The sequence below is a fragment of the Trichosurus vulpecula genome, chromosome 1 (assembly GCF_011100635.1).
Source record: "Trichosurus vulpecula isolate mTriVul1 chromosome 1, mTriVul1.pri, whole genome shotgun sequence".
In the NCBI taxonomy this organism is placed as follows: Eukaryota; Metazoa; Chordata; class Mammalia; order Diprotodontia; family Phalangeridae; genus Trichosurus; species Trichosurus vulpecula.
This window is the reverse complement of record NC_050573.1, coordinates 541,640,827-541,660,357: the sequence shown is the minus strand read 5'-3', so window position 1 is coordinate 541,660,357 and position 19,531 is coordinate 541,640,827. Positions and strand designations below refer to the sequence as shown.

The 19,531-nt window shown below is 41.3% G+C and overlaps 1 protein-coding gene across 1 annotated transcript in view; it reads left to right on the top strand.

Moving 5' to 3' along the window:
- Nucleotides 1-9,907: 9,907 nt before the first annotated feature.
- The window catches only part of MOSMO (modulator of smoothened), a 68,027-nt gene continuing 58,403 nt past the window's right edge, over nt 9,908-19,531 (top strand). The window contains exon 1 of the mRNA XM_036736522.1: nt 9,908-10,013. Coding sequence (XP_036592417.1) covers nt 9,908-10,013 — 106 coding nt within the window. The remainder of the gene's footprint in view (nt 10,014-19,531) is intronic.

Here is a 19,531-nt window from a genome sequence, read left to right as displayed (position 1 = left end):
TTGGCTAAATCGATAACTGTGTACCAAGTCCCATCATATTTCTGGATCCTTTTTATTAAGTGTAGTAGCAATTTGGATTTGAAGATCTTTCCCACCCATTAATAGGCCACGTGACCTGCTTGCGTCACAGTAAGTCTAAGATATATGTGGTGGGAGGAGCTTCCTAACAGGAACAGAAAATTATGTCACAGAAAATGCTGAGAGAAAGAGAGAGAGAGAGATGTTATGGCCACTAATGGTTACCCTCGTGATTGTTGGAACTGAACAGGTTGACTTAGCTGTACTGTGAGTTTGTTTTGGGGAAGATCCCAGCAGGGAGTCAGAGAGGTTTTGAGGTGGCCAGACTCCAGGCTATGATATGGTATTTCAAGTTCCTTGCTGTTATGATAAAGTGGGTTGCCTGGCTGTGGGACCTGAACATTTGGTTATGGGATATGGTTTTCTGGTGTTTGAATAAATGCCATACTTCTTTAACCTTTATGGAGAGTCTCTCATACTTTGTGATACAGAACTACATAGGCATATTCATGATTACTGTTGATGTTGCATTTATTGCCTTACTGATACATTAAGGTTACAATATCTGGAACAGCAGCATACAAGGGTAGAGTCACTTTATTCAATTGTCTATAATTCGCTGTCACTCTCCATGTTCCATCTGACTTTCCTACTAGCCATACAGGATTATTCCATTGAGTGGTTGTAGGGACTAACACTCCTGCTTCAACATATTCCTTTATAGTATTGGCAATGTCATCTTGCCCAGCTGGCACACAATACTACTTCAAAGTAATTATTTTAGAAGGTTCAGGTAAAGTAATAGGGTTCATCTTTCCTTTTCCCACTAAAACTGTATTAATTCCTATCTTCCTTACTGCAAATTGATATCTCCTCCTAGGCAAAGTCAGAGTCATGCCTTTCAATATATCTATTCCAATGATGTATTCAGGAATGGGTACAGTGACCACAGTATATTCTTTCTTATGCAATTGTCCAATTTTCATCATCAGTTTGACTTGTTTGGCTGATATTTTAGCCCCTCTTAGTCCTTTGATAGTAATAGGAGTTCCATGCTTAAATTTGTCAGGGTTTCCATAAATCAAGCTGGCCTCTGCCCCAGTGTCAATCAATGCCCTAGTTAAAGTATTTGATCCATTTTTCTAATATATAGTCAGATTAATATGTGGTCTGTAATCTGGTCTGTGTGTTTCTTTAATCTGAGCTGGGGCTCAGCCTATTCCCTAGTCTTGTTGAAGGTGTGACTCACTTGGATACAAGGGTTCAAGATCTGTAGGATTTGTAGGGACAAATTCCATCTAGCCTATTCCATCTGCTATTAAGCTCCTTATCTTGGTACATTTAAATAGCTCATTCATTGGAATACCATCTACTCTTCTAAAATCTACCCTTGCTTTCAATACAGCAGCAAACATTTCTTTTCTTGTCACTCTATTCCGACTTTGAATCTTCTGGCTATTTACCCTTCTCTCCCGATGAAATTTATCTTTTCCCCAGTCTCCTAAGTCACTTAAATGTGAAATCTTATCCAGCACCTCTGAAAGAGGGTTCCCTACTTCTGCAATTAGCAGTCAGAACTACATGTTTATCAGTGGAGGTGCCATCTTAATGATCAAATTCCTATGAGAGACTCCCAAGGGAGTTTCATAGTAAACTTTGGCATTCCCTATCATAATATCAGTCTTCATTACCTCCTCCTTTAACTTTCTCATACCAGGGTCTATATGCAGTAGGCTACATAGTATCAGCAGGATATTGTCCTTTATAGCCTGCTGCAGCCAAAGCCAACAAATTGGTTGTTTGGTTACCTCTGCAAATTATAATCCCTAAAAGCTTACTGTACAAAAGAATTCTGACTAATACTTATGAATCTCATACAATCCACAGTATCTACAGACACTCCTACAGCCCCTTCATCACTGATTCTCACCATCCAAGATAGTAATGATTCTCCCATTCTCTGGGTGAACCTACTCAAGACATTTGTGATTTCCTACTGTGTAAAAGCCTCCAAAACTTGCCTGAACATAGTATTGAGATCCTATGTTTCTTGTCTCCTTTGCTGTATGGGGTGCACGTCTGTTTGAGAAGTCTGGTATGATACTGTAACATGATGCTCAGGAGCATCATACCACAAAGTATCCTCCGCTTCTGACATTGTATCCTTCTGTATAGATTCTCTCCCCCTCTTACCGTGGTAACTGGACTGGCTGCTAGACGACCTGGGCTGAACTGAGGTGCACTCTTGACCTCCTCGGCTCCCTCTGCCTTCTAGCTGAATTTACAACAAAGTTAGTAGATTCTGTTAGTAGAATCTGTTGTTCTACCACCTGAGATTCCTCATGTTGCTATGGTATAGAAGAAGCACTCTCACTTGAATTAGGAGACCTTTCAGCAGCTCTCTGGGTCTGAGTTCTCTCTCGTAATAGTCTGTCCCTGCTTTCATATATAATACGACAGGCTGTGAATAAAATCCAGCCTCGTCTGGAGACTGCTGTTGGCATTTCTCTACCTGGGTTAACTATAACTTCTTTCAGACATCTTTCCAAATCTCTAGGTTCTCCCCTCTGTGGCTTCTGTTTCCAGTCGTCACACAAACCAGTGCCTTTAGACTATTCCCTTGCTAGGGAGGAATAAGTTACGTCCTCCCATCCTGGGATAACCATTTCATCCTCTAAAGCCCTTCTACCTCTAAACAGAGATCTTATACCTTGTAATCACATACTATCCATCGCCATAAGTAAGGCAATAAACACACCATCAACAATAATTGTGAATATGCCTATGTAGTTCTGTATCGCAAAGTATGAGAGATTCTCCATATAGAAGGTAGAAGTATAACATTTATTCAGACACCAGAAAACCATATCCCATAACCAAATGTTCAGGTCCCACAGCCAGGCAGCCCACTTTATCATAACAGCAAAGAACTTAAAACATGATATCATAACATGGAGCCTGGCTATCCCAAAACCTCTCTGACCCCCTGCCGGGATCTTCCCAAAGACAAACTCACGGTACAGCTAAGTCATAGTCTGTTGAGCTCTAACTATCACAACAGCCCTTAGCAGCCCTTAGCAGCCATAACTGCTCTCTCTCTCTCTCTCTCTCTCTCTCTCTCTCTCTCTCCCTCTGCATTTCCTGTGACATAACTTCCTTTTCCCATCAGGAAGCTCCTCCTACCACATGTGACTTAGTCTACCTGTGATATAAGCAGATCACATGGCCTATTAATGGGTGGGAAAGATCTTCAAATCTAAATTGCTACTACATGTGTGAATCTTGCTCTCATCAGATTTGACTAAAGGAGAGAATAACATACATAGTCAATTGGGTATCTTCCCTACAGGAAAGTAGGGGAGAAGGGGAGGGGTGGGGGAGGGAAGCGATGATAGAAGGGAAGACAGAGTGAGGGAGGAGGTAGTCAAAAGCAAATACTTTTCAAAAGGGACATTGTCAGAGGAGAAAATTGAATAAAGGGGAACAGGATACGATGGAGCGAAATATAGTTAGTCTTTCACAACCTGACTATTATGGAAGTGTTTTGCATAACAATACATGTATAACCTACGTTGAATCTCTTGCTTCCTTCTCAAGAAGGGGAGGGAAGGAGGGAGAGAATTTGCAACTCAATGTTCTAAAAACAAATGTTAAAAAAAATTGTTTTTACATGCAACTGGGAAATAAGATATACAGGCAATGGGGTATACAGATCTACCTTGTCCTACAAGAAAGTAAGGGGAAAGGGGCTGGAGGGGGAGGAGGGTGATAGAAGAGAGGACAGATTGGGGAGAGGGGCAATCACAATACATGCCACCTTGGAGTGGGGGGGGTAAGGTAGAGATGGGGAGAAAATTTGTATCTCAAAATCTTGTGGAAATGAGTGTTGAAAACTAAAAATAAATCTTAAAAAAAGAAAGTGGTAAAATGATGAAGCAACATACCAAAATTAATGGGACGAAGCTAGAGCAGTACTCAAGGGAAATCATATCCTTATAAACAGTGTCGTTATCCAGTTGTGTCTGACTTTTCATGACCCCATGGATCATACTGTCAATGGGGTTTTCTTGCCAAAGATACTGGAGTGCTTTGTCATTTCCTTCTCCAGTGGATTAAGGCAAACAGAGGTTAAATGACTTGCCTAGAGTCACACAGCTAGTTATCGTCTGAGGCCAGATTTGAACTTAGGTCTTACTAACCCCAGGCCAACATGCTACCAACTGAGCTATCAAAAATATGTTAACAAAACAAAAAGAGATGATTGATAAAACTAAATGTACATTTTAAAAAATTAGAAACCAAAGATCTAGTTGGTAGAAGAATGGGAGATAAAATGGTTGGAGAAGCGAATTTCCTCCATGGTAGACTAGAAAGATCAGTTGTGGACTGGACCTCAATCTTTTGGCCAACTATGGTCTGCTCTCTGCTCCAGTCACTGGGATCCACTCAGATTTCTCTGCCTCCATGAACTTTCTACTATGCCATTAGGTCTCAGTTCCTTTTTGCTTTACCTGCTTTTGACACAAGTGTAACATCTCGTCCCCCAATTCCTTGCTAGCTAGACAAGAGAAATGTAGGGGACCACTGTAGTTCACATTTCTTCTCTTGATCTTGTGGGTTCTCAGCTTCTCAGTCACATAGCTTCTTGGTGGAAGAAAATTCCCCAAGGCAAAACATCCCAGATAATTAGGGAACTATGTGTAATACCAGTGCCAATAAAATTCCCACCTCATCAGGTCTCTATAGCAATGTGTGTTGAGGGGTGTGGAGTAGCATAGATGATCTCTAAAGATCTTATGGTGCATTAAATCCTAAAAGAGGGGTTAGGTAGTATCCACTTTGGTTTTCCATGAAACACCATCCTTCTCTTGGTCCACAGATCCACAGCAATTATCACCATAAAGCCTCCCCCCCCATTTATAGTTTCTGGTTTCAAGTATTGTACCTTGTAGGGCACCTTCTCTTTTCTCCTAAGTACCCCAGAGCATTCTTCCTCATCTTGCCATAAGAAGTCTCCTGGTTCATTTCCTCACTGAATAAAAAGAGCTAGGCTTACTACCCTTGCATCCACCATGATTAAACCTTGACTAAAGTAATCCAATAGACCTCAATCATAATAGCATAAACGTTTAGAGCTGAAAGTGGCCTTAAAAATTATCTTATCCAACCTTACCATCACCACCATGCAATTTAATACGGGAAGAAACAGATCTACAGGTGACATGACTTGTTCATCATCACACAGTTAGTGGTAGAGTCAGGACGAGAACCTAGGTATTACTGACCTCTAGGTCAATGTAACAACAATGCTGTTAGCAGCTGCAATGGAGGTAGAAGTAAAACCAACAACACCAGCGCACGGGAGGGCTGCCAGCACAGGCTCTTTGATCTGCTTTTCTAAGGAAAGCAACTTTAAGGTGTTTACAACCTCACTTTAATCAAACATACATATATCATTCACTTAGTTCAGGGGGAAAAGTCAGCACCCTGAACTTCAGAGAAAACACAAACAGAAATTACAAGCAGAAATTATATAAACAGAGCAAATAACACAAATCAGACAGGGCCTCTCTCTGTCCATAGCAATACATATATAGTTACCGGAGAGAGACGCACCATCATCTGAGTTTTCAAAGCCGGGGGACTCCTTAATGGCTACCCAGAGTCTTGTCTGGCGAAATCACAAGAACTCACAGGAACTCTCTTCCAATGACTGTAATATTAATTAAGTCGGGACTTTTTTTACTGTTTTAGAATGCTAAATTAATTGTCTTTGGGTCTTACTAGGTGCTAAACCCCAGGCCCATACCCTTTTACTACTAGGTGCAAAGCCCCAGGCTGGTTAGCAAACTAGTTGGCTAATTTGAGAGAGACGTAAATCCCCCAAGGCCCTAAGGGGAGTTGCTAAGACCAGAGCCAATAGTAGGAGCCTAAGTTCTGGTCACTTAAATGATGTTTGATGATGTTCAAAGACTGTATAAAAAGTGAGAGAGTTTGAGGCTCTCACTTCTGGAGGAGTGTTGGCGTGGGACTCTGGGCAGCCGCTCTAAGAGCCTCCAGGCTCATCAACCCAGATGTTGATGGTTTCTTGGTAACTATGAATTGTGATCTGGTCTGTTCATATTGTGTATGTTTGTAACTTGTTTGTATTTGCTCTGAAGTTCAGGTGGCTGGCTCTTCCTCCTGAACTAAGTGAGTTTATATGTATATGTCAGATTAAAGTAAGATTGTTAACCCCTTAACGTTGCTTTCCTTAGTAAAGCAGATCAAAAGAATCTGTGCTGGCAGCATTCTTGTTGTTGGGCTTATGTTGGTCTTTCACCCCCACAACAGCTGCTAGCCTAATTGTTCTAACAATGAGTGAGCCCCAAGCAAAATGCTAACCTTGGAGTATATATATGCCCCTTCAGGGTCAGAGGGTGTCACAACTACGTGACTCAGACTCATGTGATTTAGGCTTTCTTGTGATCTAAGCAGGTCATCAAAGACTCTTGACTCAATCAAAGGCACTCGATTGCCTCAGTGCAGAGAAGCACTCCAAAAGAAAAAAACAGTGAAAAGTCTCACTTTGCTTGCCATTATAGCCAATGCACTTGTCACCACTTATATCTCCCCAGCATCTTCTGTTTGTTTTTTAATTTCTCAATTCTGGTATACTTTTGTTTTTTCCTTGAAGACTCATATCTCTTCTGTTGGGTCATAAATAGAAAGGGCTAGAGAATCAGGCACAGGTTGAGTCTGGATCCTGAACTTGTTTTTTAGTTATTTAAGACCAAGAAATAAATCATTATACCTCTACTCACCAGAAACACTAATTTCATCATTTTCATGAGCTAATTACCATTGCTAATTATGATAAGGCTCATTGATCAATTTAATCATCAATAACCACTATTTAGGGATATGAAGATGGCAAATGTGTAGTTTTTAGTACTGTTTGGTGAAGCTTTCCCTCACCACTTGGCAACAAAAAGGATAGACAAAAATACAACTATTTGGAACTCAAGCACTTCAGTGGAAAAATGACAGCATCACTCAGTAATGCAGTGTTCTAGGCTGCTTGGTGATGTTTTATATTTTTATCCATGTGTCATATCCAGGGCCCCTGGAATATTTGTATGGTCTAGTGCCAATTTCTTAGTGAAAGAGAAGTTATTATATAACTTTAAAAAATAATAACCTTTTCCTTAAAAGTCTAGCACTCGTTCAGGAAAATCCAGATTATAAAATTGATCTGCAAAGCTGTAGGATCTGTTGGAATTTGAACCACATTACACTCCCATTTCCCATCTTTGTTCATTTGTACTATTCTCCTCCCCTGCATCCCTGGAATTCACTCCCTCATCTCTGTCTCTTAAAATCTACAGTTCCCATTAGAGGGCAGCTCAAGTACCACTCTCTACATCAACAACCTTTCTGATCCTTCCTTCCCCAGCTGATGGTGTCTTCCACCCAAAATCACCTATTTTGTATATATATACATATATACATATATATATATATATGCACATGTATGTATATATACATATAGTTTCTTGAGGGCAGGGACTGTTTTCACTTTTCACTTATATTCCCATTGCCTAGCACAGTGGCTGGCACATAGCAAGTGCTTAGTAAATCTTTGCTGACTGGCTGATTGCACTGGTTTTGTAAATAGGCAGACAATCCAAAAATTGGAACAGAACATTCTTATAGGTCTTTCAAGGGCCAATTAAAATGGCACTGAAGGGGAAAGTTGATATTCTATTTACTGTTTATTTAGTTTGAAACTGAAATGGAAATTAGCATGGGAGTTCTTAAAAAAAGGAAACCTCTATCACATAACAAGTTGCCTCTGTTGAAGATAAGGAACTCTTAGATTGACTCTATTACTAATGATTTGTAATTTATTTATCTTGTGTTTTGGTTACTTCAGTTACTATCTTCCTGATATATATACGTATATATGTACATGCATACATATATATACCTTATCTTGTATATAAATAGTATGTTTTCTCTCCCAATAGCATGTGAGCTCCTTGAAGGCAGAGACAGTTTCTGCTTCTTGGTATCCCACATTAGTACATAGTGCTTAATAAATGCTTTTTGATAATCATGATGATAGGGTTTTTTTTTGGTTTTTTGGAGGCAATCCAGGTTAAGTGACTTACCTGGAGTAAGTGTCAAGTATCTGAGAGGTTGGATTTGAACTGAGATCATCCTTACTCCGGGGTGGTACTCTATACTACCTGCTGCCCAAGATAATAGTTATTTTAACTGAATTTATCCTTGATTTCCGCCGACATAAAATTAATTCCCTTCAACCAAAGCAGATCAGCAACAGTACTGCAATTTATAGCCAGTCCTAGAGAGTTGCTTGTGGCATTGAGGGATTAAGTGGCTTGCCCAAGGTCAAGAAGCCAGTATGGTTCAGAGATGGAACTTGAACCCAGGTCTTTCTGACCTCTCCAACTCTTCGCTCTAACCTCCAACTCCTGTGGGAAAATTCTAGTGAAAAAGAGGAAGCAGCATGTGTTAGGCAAGTCAAACCACCACCGCCACTACTTTGACCACATCTCCCCTCAGAACCTCATGGAGATAGCCCAGGACTCTGAACCCAAATACCCTGGGAGTAGCAAGGTTTCCAGGGCTGTGCCTGCAGCCATCATCCTAGGAAGTAATCCTTGTGACAATGAAGACTGGCAACCGTTCCTGTGCTAGCGTCACAACTACTTAACACCCAAAGAAGAAACTTATCACCAAAATGGTTTAATTTCAGGAATATGGGTGGTTTTATCGGTGGAAACAACATTGAAAAAGAGGCATTACCACTCCATTTTCCACTGCACCCAAAGGGCCATGGGACCCTTCCACGACTTGCAGGTGAAACTTCCCATGTGTTGTCTCCCTCATTAGCATAAGAGGTTCTCGGAAGTGAGGATTGATTTTCTATTGGAATCCCTGGCGCTTTGCGCATAGTAAGCGTTTAAAAATTTTGTTCTTCGTAATCTAGAACCCCATGGGCCTAATCCGTTTGTTATGCGGAAAACAGGAACCGTTTTGAACTCTGTAATGTAAATAAGTGTCTGCTTATCAATACGTTCAGAGTATTTTTTCTCCAAGTGATTCTTCAACAACAGCTTATTTCAAAACTAAAAACTCAATAATTCAATGCCAAGGAACTTTAAGTCAGTCATCTTCTTCGTGCCCAGAGGTTGCTCCCAAATACTCAGCAGGTCCCCAGGTATCATCAAACACTCAGCTGGTCCTTCGGAAAGTGGGGAAACGGTCTCCATTTCCAATTAATCGAGGCGGGGTGGCGGATACTAAGCCGTAGAGCTAACCTTCGGCAACACAAAATTTCGGGACTTGGTCAGCCAAAGCGAGGAGGGGCGGGCGAGGCTGGTGCCGGAGAGGGAAAGAAGTGTCTCCCTGCCTCCCTCCCGGCCCCCTCCCAGGAGACTAGGGCCGGAGTCGGCCGTGCTGCCGCCTGGGATGCTCCCCGCCCGAGGAGGGCACTAGGTAGGCGGCGAGCAAAAGCAAGAAAGGCTCCAGGGAGGTGGGCTCGGCTCCCTCCTCCGGAGCCAACCCCGAGCACGCAGGTCCCGCTTCCGGGTCAGGGGCGGGCGGGCCAAGCAGTTCCGGGGCGGGCTGCGGTTCCGGCGCTGTGCGGGCCCGCCGCGGACGCTGAGTCCGGGCGAGCGGCGCTGAGGGGGGGTGAGGGGGAAGGAGGAGGAGACGGGGGCGGGCTCGAGGAGGCGGCGGCGCGGGAGGCGGCCCCCGGCGGGCGGCGGCGGCGGCAGCGGCGGCGGCGGCGGCGGCCCATGGGGCGGGTGGCGTGAGGCCTCGGCGAGTCCCGGGGCCGGGGGGAGGGGGGGAGGGGGGAGTGGGGAGTGGGGACGGGGAGATGGATAAACTGACCATCATCTCAGGATGTCTCTTTTTGGCCGCGGATATCTTCGCCATCGCCAGCATCGCCAACCCCGACTGGATCAACACCGGGGAGTCCGCCGGTGAGCGGGCAGGGGGCGGGGCAGCGGGCCGGGCCGGGATGCGCGGAGGGGAGAGAGGCGAGAGCTGAGGAGGAGAGAGGAGAGCTGAGGAGACCCTGGGGCTGAGGAGGTGAGAGAAGAGCTGGGGGGACACAGGCTGAGGAGGTGAGAGAGGAGAGCTAAGGAGAAGACACGGGTTGATCAGGAGGAGAGATGGGCTGAGAAAAGAGATGAGAAGGAGAAACCAGGGATGAGGAGGATGAGGAAGGGAGCCAGAATGAGGAGGAGAAGAGATCGGAAGAGAAGACTGGGGCTGAAAAGGATAATGAGGAGATCAGGAGGGTGGATCCAGGGCTGTGGAGGAGAAGGATCAGGAAGGGACGCTGGAGCTGAGGAGGAAAATGAGGGGAGAACACCGAAGCTGAAGAGGGGAGAGAAGGAGGTGGGGGGTGTGGGGACGAGGACGACAACACTGGAGCTGGAGGAGAGAGATCAGAAGGGGACCCTGCGATGAGGAGGAGAGTGAGAAGACAGCAGGGCTGAGGAGGGGAAAGATCAGAGAACATTGAGGAGGGCTGAGGAGAATGTAGAGAACACTGAGGCTGAGAAGAGACACTGGCTGGAGGAGGGACCGGGGCTGAGGAGGAAAATGTGAGATTGGCATTAGGAGAACGAAGGGGAGAGACTGAGCTGGATAAGAAAAGGAGGAGAGGATGCCAGGGCTGAGGAGGAGAATGAGGAGAGACTAGGACTGAGGAAGAGTAAGGGACATTTAATGGAGGAAGAATAATAGGTGAGCTGGGGACTTCAGTGGCGACTGGACTTATCCAGAGACAGAGAGGATCTGGCTTTAACCTTTCTTTCTTAGAGATGGAGGAGATGCAGAGAATCTGAAAAAGTAGGAAGTAATTGGAGATTGAAGGGAATGGGAATGCGGGTGGGACTAGAGATCTGAAACACAGGTAAACAGGACTTTGGGTTTCTACGAGGGAGCCTGTAGAAAGGAAATCCTCAGGTCTGAGGGAGAAAAGGAAATCTGTGAAGGAAGTGTAACAGGAGGATGTGAAGGGGATAAAGGGAGAAGGGATGAGATGGGCAAGGTACCTTCATCTGAATACTTAAATATATTTGTTTTGCCATTCAATTGAGAGATCTGGAAAAGCAAGAGAATGGAAATTAGTACAGATTCAATATCCAGAGAGATGTGAGAGCTGGCTTTCAGAGAGCTGGCAGGGCCTTGAAAGAGAACAGGGCCCAAAACTAGGGAGGTCAAGGTTTGTAGTTGGTGCTGGGCAAAGGAGGCTAGGAAAGCTTGATACTGTCCTGAGTATGGCAGCATATCAGAACCCTCCGCATCATCTCTACCTGCTTCTGCTTCTTGACAGCTCTTGACATGTAGATTCAGATTCTCCCTTTGAAGTGTGTGGTTATAATTTTCCTTTTCCCTAAGCCCAGAAGTCATAATAATACTAGTAATAAACCTCATTTTATGGGGCATTTTTCATTCTGATACATCATAAAAAAGAGATCCTAATAGTACTTAGAAAAAATAAACACAGAATTGTAAAGGTTCCTAGTAACTGCAGAGCCTGATAGAAATTTCAAGGCTCTAGGCAAGACAGTAGATAGTCTCTGAAGTGTCTCAGGTGATTCTGCACTGTCAGTTTTCCGTCCCACTATCCCAAAATTTGTGTTTTTGTTGTTGAGAATGGATTTTTGGAGAATGTTCACTTTGTTTAGCTAATATAAGGAATAGAAGAGCTAACTAAAGTAGTTTTAAGTTAATGAGCTCACTTTAAAATTGTCAGTTCAGTAGATGTTATGGGGAATGGTGAAATATTAATCTCTAAAAATGATTTGTAAACATAAATTACTGCTTTGTCAAACTTGTGAAGCGTTTCTTACTATTCAGCAGTATTTTTAGCTCTTTCAAAAATGGCAGCAGAGAGGACATTTATTGCTTCCTTAGCAATATATTTCACCACTACTACCTTCTTCCCCCTCCATTGGACCATGTAACTGAAAATCATGCTACCAGATGTTTTTGCTTATTGGTAGGATCCTTTTGGCTATATGGCTTTAGCAAAGCTCAAAATTGCAAAATGTATGAAGAAAGTATTTAAGTACTTTGAAACTCAAGCATAATAATATCATAGTCTTTTGCACCTGAAGTTAAACCTGAAAAGACTAACTCACAATCTATTGTTCTTTCTGACTTGAGTCTGCCTCTTGTCCCTGTTTTGGTATTTGCTTATATGGGGCCCTTTGCTATTTGTAGAACTTCTTTTGGCCTATTAAGGCCCAAAGGTATGTAAAGGAAAACAAAATCGTAGAAATCATTAAGAGAAAAGTTCCAGACATCTAGGATTTAGTCAATAATCATCCACTTTGTAATTACGGTCATTAGAATCCTAGGTTCAGAAATAAAGCCTTATCAAAAAATTGTATTCTCAGAAGGACAAAACTGGTGACTAGTAAAAATTAATACATCTTTAAAAGGCAGTGGCCTCTGCAGTTCCATAGTGTCATTGAGTGGTTAAAAGTGAAATTTAAACTGTTAGTAGACATTGTTGGAAATAAGGCACTGTCAGGGAGAATAAGCCTGGGCTTAAAATTAGTGTAAGATAAAGCTATAGATATTAAACTCATGATTTTATTAGTGTAGAGCAGTAGTTCTCAAACTTTCTGGTCCCAGAACCTGTTAGAGTTTTAAAGTTATTGAGGAACCCTCCCCCAAAGAACCTTTGTTAATGTGGTTTATTATCTTGATACTTATTTTATTTGAAATGAAAATGTTTTAGTATTATTTTGAAAATACACAGTCCTTGCAAGGGGGTCTCCAGGAGTTTCTGGACCATGTTTTGAGAACCGCTGGTGAGTTGAACCACATTTTGAGTTCCCACTGAAGAACTTCCTATACCAATGCAACTTGTCTACAACTTAAGAGTCTTAGAGACTTGCCCAGAGTCTCATAGCCAGCATTGTCATGAGGAAGATAAATTTGTAATTCTCGATCATGGCAACATTGCCATAGTTCTATGTTTGGAACAATAGTTAAATTGAGCTAAGGCAAGTGTGGCTTAAAACATCATGAAAAGACAAGTAGGTGAACTTCCCAAAATTCAGATTATTATTGTAAGAATGTGAACTATCTCATAGACCTACCTCTGTAGGTGTTGTGTGTTTGTTGTGCTTGTCTTCTTAATACTGCAGAGATACAGGAAATTCATCCCTCCAAGCCGTGTTTATTGTTTTGTATAGAAAGGAAAATGTAGTGACATCTTTGGGAGCTCAGAGTTGACTGAAGACATCATATTGTATTAACATAGGGATTGATTTAGAAATATTTCAAGATGTAATCAAACCAAGAGATTAAAATTTTAAATAGTATATGTAGAAAAATAAATATTTTTGGCGAACATTTAATAGTTTAATCGGTAGTTTAATGAAATTTAATGGGTAGTTCAATGAAAACCTAGGTGGGATTCTAATATTACAGGCAGAACCACATGGGAAGTGAAGGTGGTATCATTAAGGAATTCTGCTATACTTAAGCTGGTTGATTTTTTGTTATTAACATTGATTATTGATTATCAACATTTAAAAAAATCACATTTCCTTTCCTTCATTCTTTTTGGTTTACTTTTTGTATCTGCCTAGACTGAGAATAGCCATTTTCACATTTTGTTTCTTGTGTGCTAATGATACAAATCTAAGACTTCTGTTTCTAGAATCTGGGGAGAAAGTTTAACCTTATTCTAATAAAACTTTTCTTTGTTGAAGTAGTGTTTGCCTTTATTATTTTTAGATTAGGTAAAAAAGCTTTCAGTGGAAGAGGGAAGTTTTAGATGCAGTCCTAAAATTATCTCATCTCTTACTTTACACACCATTACTTAAGGAATTGTTTTGAAGTTTAAAGAGTTAATTTTTGTAAAGTGGTGAGCTCAGAAAAATGGCTTTTGGTGGCTAAAAACTTGTTTAGTTTCTAAAGGGATCCTTTATTGAAGGATTCCTATTCATAATGGAATTCAGTAGCCATCTTTTGGGAGGACTATACCATCAATAAACCTTCCTTGAGCCAATGGGATCTCCTCGGGAAGATTCCACAGCTTTCCTCAGGAGACTACTGCAGTGCAGGGAGTTCTTTATGTCTAGTCAGAATTTTTCTTCTGATAATTGAAGGCCATTGATTTTTGCTTCATTCTCAGAGAAATTCATGATCATTTTTCCAACAATATCATCTTCCCTCCTTAAACAACAACAAGCATTTACTAAGTTGTTTACTACATGTAAGGCACTGTGCTAAGCCCTGGGCACACAAAGAGAGGCAAAAATATGGTCACTGCCCAAAAGCTGCTCCCAATTGAAGGGCAAAAAACACTTAAGTATTCAGCTCAGGGAGTCTTACCTAGCTCCCTTTCTCCTCTTATCCCCTTAACGTCCTTCTGTTGCACTTCCTTCCCAAGCTTCCTTCCCACTCCTCAGACCCCAGGATTTCCTTCCTACAGTCCCCCTCACTGAAATGCAGAGTCCTGTTTACCTGTGTTTCAGATCTCTAGAATGTGTTTTGTCTGTACATAGTAAAGTGGAGATAATCTTAGAGGAAAGGCAGTAGCAATTGGGGGACTAAAAAGTCTGTATAAGGTGGAATTTGAGCTGAGATTTGAGGGAAGCTAGGAGGCCAATAGGAAGGGGAGAAAGAGAAAGCATGCCAGGCATGGGAATAGCTGATGAAAAGTTGTGGAGGCAGGAGGTGGAGTGCTGTATGCAAGTTACAGCAAGACAGCCACTATTGCTGGATCTTAGAGTACATTGAAGGGAGTGTGGTGTAAAAAGATTGCGAAGATAGGAAGGGGCCAGATTGTCAATAGCTTTAATAGCCAAATAGAGGATTTTATATTTGAACCTGAAAGTAACAGGGACCTACTGGACTTTGGGTGGGGGAGTAATATGGTCAGACTTGCACCTTAGGAAGCTGACTTTGACAGCCGGGTGGAGGGAAGGACTGGAGTGGGGAGAGACTTGAGGGTTGGAGACCAACCATAAGGCTTTGTATTAGTCCAAGTATGAGGAAATGAGGACATGCACCAGGGTGATGGCTGTGTGAGTGGAGAGGAGACAGAGATATTGTGAAGGTATAATCAACAGGATTTGGCAGCAGGCTGGATGGGGGTGGGGTAGGGCAGGAAGAGGGGGGGTAAATGAATGAGGAGTCAAGGATGGTACCCTAGGTTGGGAGCTAAGGTGACTAGAAAGATGATGGTGGCTTGAGCAGTAAAGGGGAAATTCAGAAGAGGGGAGGATTCTGGAAGAAAGGTAATGACATTCTGTTTTCAATATGTTTGAGTTTGAGATGTCTACAGGATATTCAATTTTAGATGTCTGCTTCATAGTTGGATACTAGAGGTCAAAAGAGAAGTTATCTATTGATAAATAGAACTGAGAATCATCTACATAGAGATGATAATTGAATCCATGGGTGCTGATGAGATCACCAAGTGAAGTAGTGTAGAGAATAGGTCCCAGGACAGACCCTTGTGGGGCACCCGCAGTTAGAATTCTTTCAGGTGTGACCAGTGAGGATGAAGATCCAAGAAAGGAGGCTGAGAAGGAGCCGTCTGACTGGTAGAAGGACAATCAGAAAAGAATAGTGTTACAAAAGCCTAGCTAGAGAGGAACTAGTCGAAGAAGTATCAAGGGACACAGAGAAGTCAAGAAAGTTGAAGGTTGAGAAAAGGCTATGAAATTTGTCTGTTGAAAGATTTTTGGAGGGAGCAGTTTCAGTTAAATGATAAGGTTGGAAGCCAGACTTCAAGGGGGTTTAGAAGAGAGTGAGAGGAGAGAAAGTGGAAGCACCAGTTGTAGATGGCTTTTGAAAGGAGTTTAGCCCCAAAAAGGAGGAGAAATATAAGACAATTGCTAAGGGAGAGATGGTAAGGATGAAGTAAAGGTTTTTTTAGAGGATGGATTATACTTAAGTGTGTTTGCAGGGGAAACGGAAGCCCCCAGTAGACAAGAAAAGATTGAAGCTTAGTGGGACAGTTGGGATAACAAGGGGGTATTCTTCTGGAGAGGACAGAATGGAATGGCATGAAGGGGGTTTGTAGAGGGATTTGCTTTAGCCAAGGGAATGGGCTACCTTTTCATGTGATACAGGGTGAGGGAATTGATGGTAGGTTGTTGGTGATGTGAAATTACAGGTCAGAAAAGAGGGCTAGATAAATAAGTCCAAGTAGCATCTGCATAGGGATGATAATTGAATCAGTGGGAGCTTATGAGATTACCAAATAAGAGTAGAGATAGAAGGAGAAGAGAAAAAGTTAATTTATTTGAGTTAAAGTTTATAATTTTATACTTTATACTACTTTTCATATTTTCAAAAGTATCACTTAGTCTAATTTAATGATCATTTCTTTAAGCTGAAGGTTCTCATCCTTTTGTGAAGAAGAGTTACTTTTTGTTTCCCTCAAAATTTGAGGTCTGCTGGGTAAAAGGGATGGGGACTTATGTGTCATTGCCAGTTGTACTTCCCTGTTGGGAATTCTGGAGCACTTCAGAGTTTAATGGTAGATCCCAGTTAACTGTTTGGATATTCCTGCTGTAAGCAATCAATAAGAAATTAAAAGTTGCAGTAATTTAAAACCTGATAACAACTCCATTTTCCAGAGTAGTGATGACCTCAGTTATCCCAAAGATACTTTGGTATGAGGGATGTTGTCAATAATCTAAGTAGTCATTACAAACATTTACTCCATTCGGTTCAGTTTTATTTATTAAATTGACCAGAAATACTAGAGCATATAGAAATCTCTGTACCCTAAAGTAACAAAGATCTTTAGGCAAGCATACTTTATGTTTTAAGGAATGTTGACATCAAAGATAAGCGGGGTGTGTGAGTGAGCAGACTTGTGATTTTGTTGTATTGCTCTCTGGGATAGAGGTAGACAGCTAGCAGACAACTGGTGAGCAGCACATGCAGCAAGATGTGGAGGAGGAGGATTGGAAACCTGTATTAGCAGACACAAATAACAAATGGAGATCGGCAAAAAGAAAGAAAGGCAGGAAAATAAATGCTATGGAATCATGTCAGCCTCTAGATTCATAAAACTGAGTCTATTTGTTGAAATATTTGATTCATCCAACTTTTTGAACAGCTCTCTCAGAATTTAGATGTGAAAAGAAATGTGTTCAAGAAGCCTTAACCTCATCTTAGAAGCTTTGGCCCGTGCAGTCCATCTCACTTCAGAGTGGTTTATTTTTTATTCATTCTTGTTCTTAATGTATATTTGCTTCAGAAGAAAAATAATTGATTTCAACTGATTGTTATTTCAAAGTGTTTACATTTTGAGCAGAACTTTCTTGTGTCTGAAACCCAGCAGGGTTCAATCTGAGAGACTACATTTTTAGCAGTAAGTTAGTGCTTATTGGGACACATGCAAATATAAAAAATGAGAAACGACCAGTGTTTATACTTAGCTGGAGCAGATAGAAGAGGTTTTCAAAGCAGGAAGGCGTTTTAAAATTTGTTAAACTCAAACTTTTTATGGTTTTTTTTTTAGCTGACATTTTTTTCTTTTAAATTGAATTTATCCTATTTTCAGGCCTTCTGAGTTTTTTAAGTGGGTATATGGGTGTTAAAACAGTATGTTCCCTAGAGCTCATTTAACTCAGATTTTTTTTAAAAAGGTATGCTTAGAAGTTGACAATTTATAGTTTTTCAGTTGAGAATCAAAGAGAGGATTTGACTAATATCAACTAAATTTGAAAGTCCTCTCAAGTCTGAAAATCAGCTTTGAAATAGACAAAATATCTATTTCCTCATGGAAATCCAGCCAGGTAATTTAAGTACTTTCAGTTCCAGCTTAAAGAATAAGAACTCTTCTGGTTATCATTAGAGTAATGTCCTATTATAATAGGACAGCTTCTGAAAATGAATTTTTCTCCATTTCATGGCTTTATTCCAGTGCATAGTTACATAACGGACCATGTCGTAAAATCTCATGTATGCTACTCAGGCAACTAATGAAGTGTTGATGTTTGTGAAATTGTTATTTTTAGAGTGTAAATTACAGCGTAATCAGGCAATTTGAATGGGTAATTATTCACACAGTGACTTTATTTTATACCTTTCCTCTAAGTCACCCAAGAGATAAGGCTATGCGGTGACAGGATTAACTGTACATATAAGTGGTAAACTTCATATTTACATCTTTAATTATTTATAATGGCTTATGTATTACATTTATTTCCCTCTGATTGTCAAATGTTTTTCTGTGCAAGCTCTGGTGATACTCAGATTTTTCTAAGCATTTTGTATCACTTCTGATAAGTTGTTTTACAAAGCTTGTCCTGACTAGTGGTATAACAGATTCACCATTTCAAGAGGTAAAATTTGGGTGAACGTTAGTTAGTCCTTGCTGTGGGGGGTGGCTCAGCCAACATTGTCATTGGAGTACCAGAAAAGAGACAAGTGCAAAGGGCATATCTAAAAACAACTCGTGCATCCCAAGAATCACTGCTTTATCCTGTGCTGTTAGTCAGTCAAATAGCCATTATAACATGCCTGTTATATGCCAAGCACTGTGCTAAGCACTAGGAATTCAAAGAAAGGCAAAACCGAGTCCCTGCTCTCCAGAGACACAAATATGCAAACAATTATGCACAAACAAGATATAAAAAAGATAAATTGGAAGGGAGTTTTAGAGGGAAGGCACTAAAGTTAAGGAGGACTGAGAAAGGCTGCTTGCAGAAAGTGGGACTTTAGCTGAGACCTAAAGGAAGTTAGAAGGTAGAACTGAGAACAGAGAATTTTAGGCATGGAGGATAGCCAGTGAAAATGCTCAAAGTCCAGAGATGGAGTGTCATATGAGGAATAGCAGGGAGGCCATTGTCAGTTGCAAAGTACACAGAGAGCAGTAAGGTGGGAAAGCATGGGATTACAAAGGGCTTTGAAAACCAAACAGAGAATTTTGTATTTGATCCTGGATGTGATAGGAGCCACTGGAGTTTATAAAGGGGCTATATGGTCAAACCTGTGCTCAGGGAAGATCAATTTGACAGCAGAGTAGATAGGTGGAAGTGAGGAAAGACTTGCAGTGAAAATAATCTTCACACTATTGTCAGTAGTCCAGGTATTAGGCAATGAGGGCCTATACCAAGGTGGTTGTAGTGTCAGAGAAGGAAGCATATAGACATTACAAAGGTAAAAAACTAGAAGACTTGACAACTGATTGGAAATGAGGGATGAGTGAGAATGAGGAGATCAGGATGATACCTTGGTTGGAAACCTTTGTGACTGAGGTGATGGTGGTGCCATCAGCAGTAATAGGGAAATTAAGAAGATGGGTAGGTTTGAGAGACAAAGGTAATAAATTCAGTTTTGGATATATTGATTTTAAGACATTCAATTCAAGATGTCTAATAGGTACATCCTGGTACCTGGTACCTGGTAGTTGGAGATGTGAAACTGGATGTTGGGAGAAAGGTTAGGACTGCATAAATAGATCTGAAAATCATTTGCATAGAGATGATAATTAAAA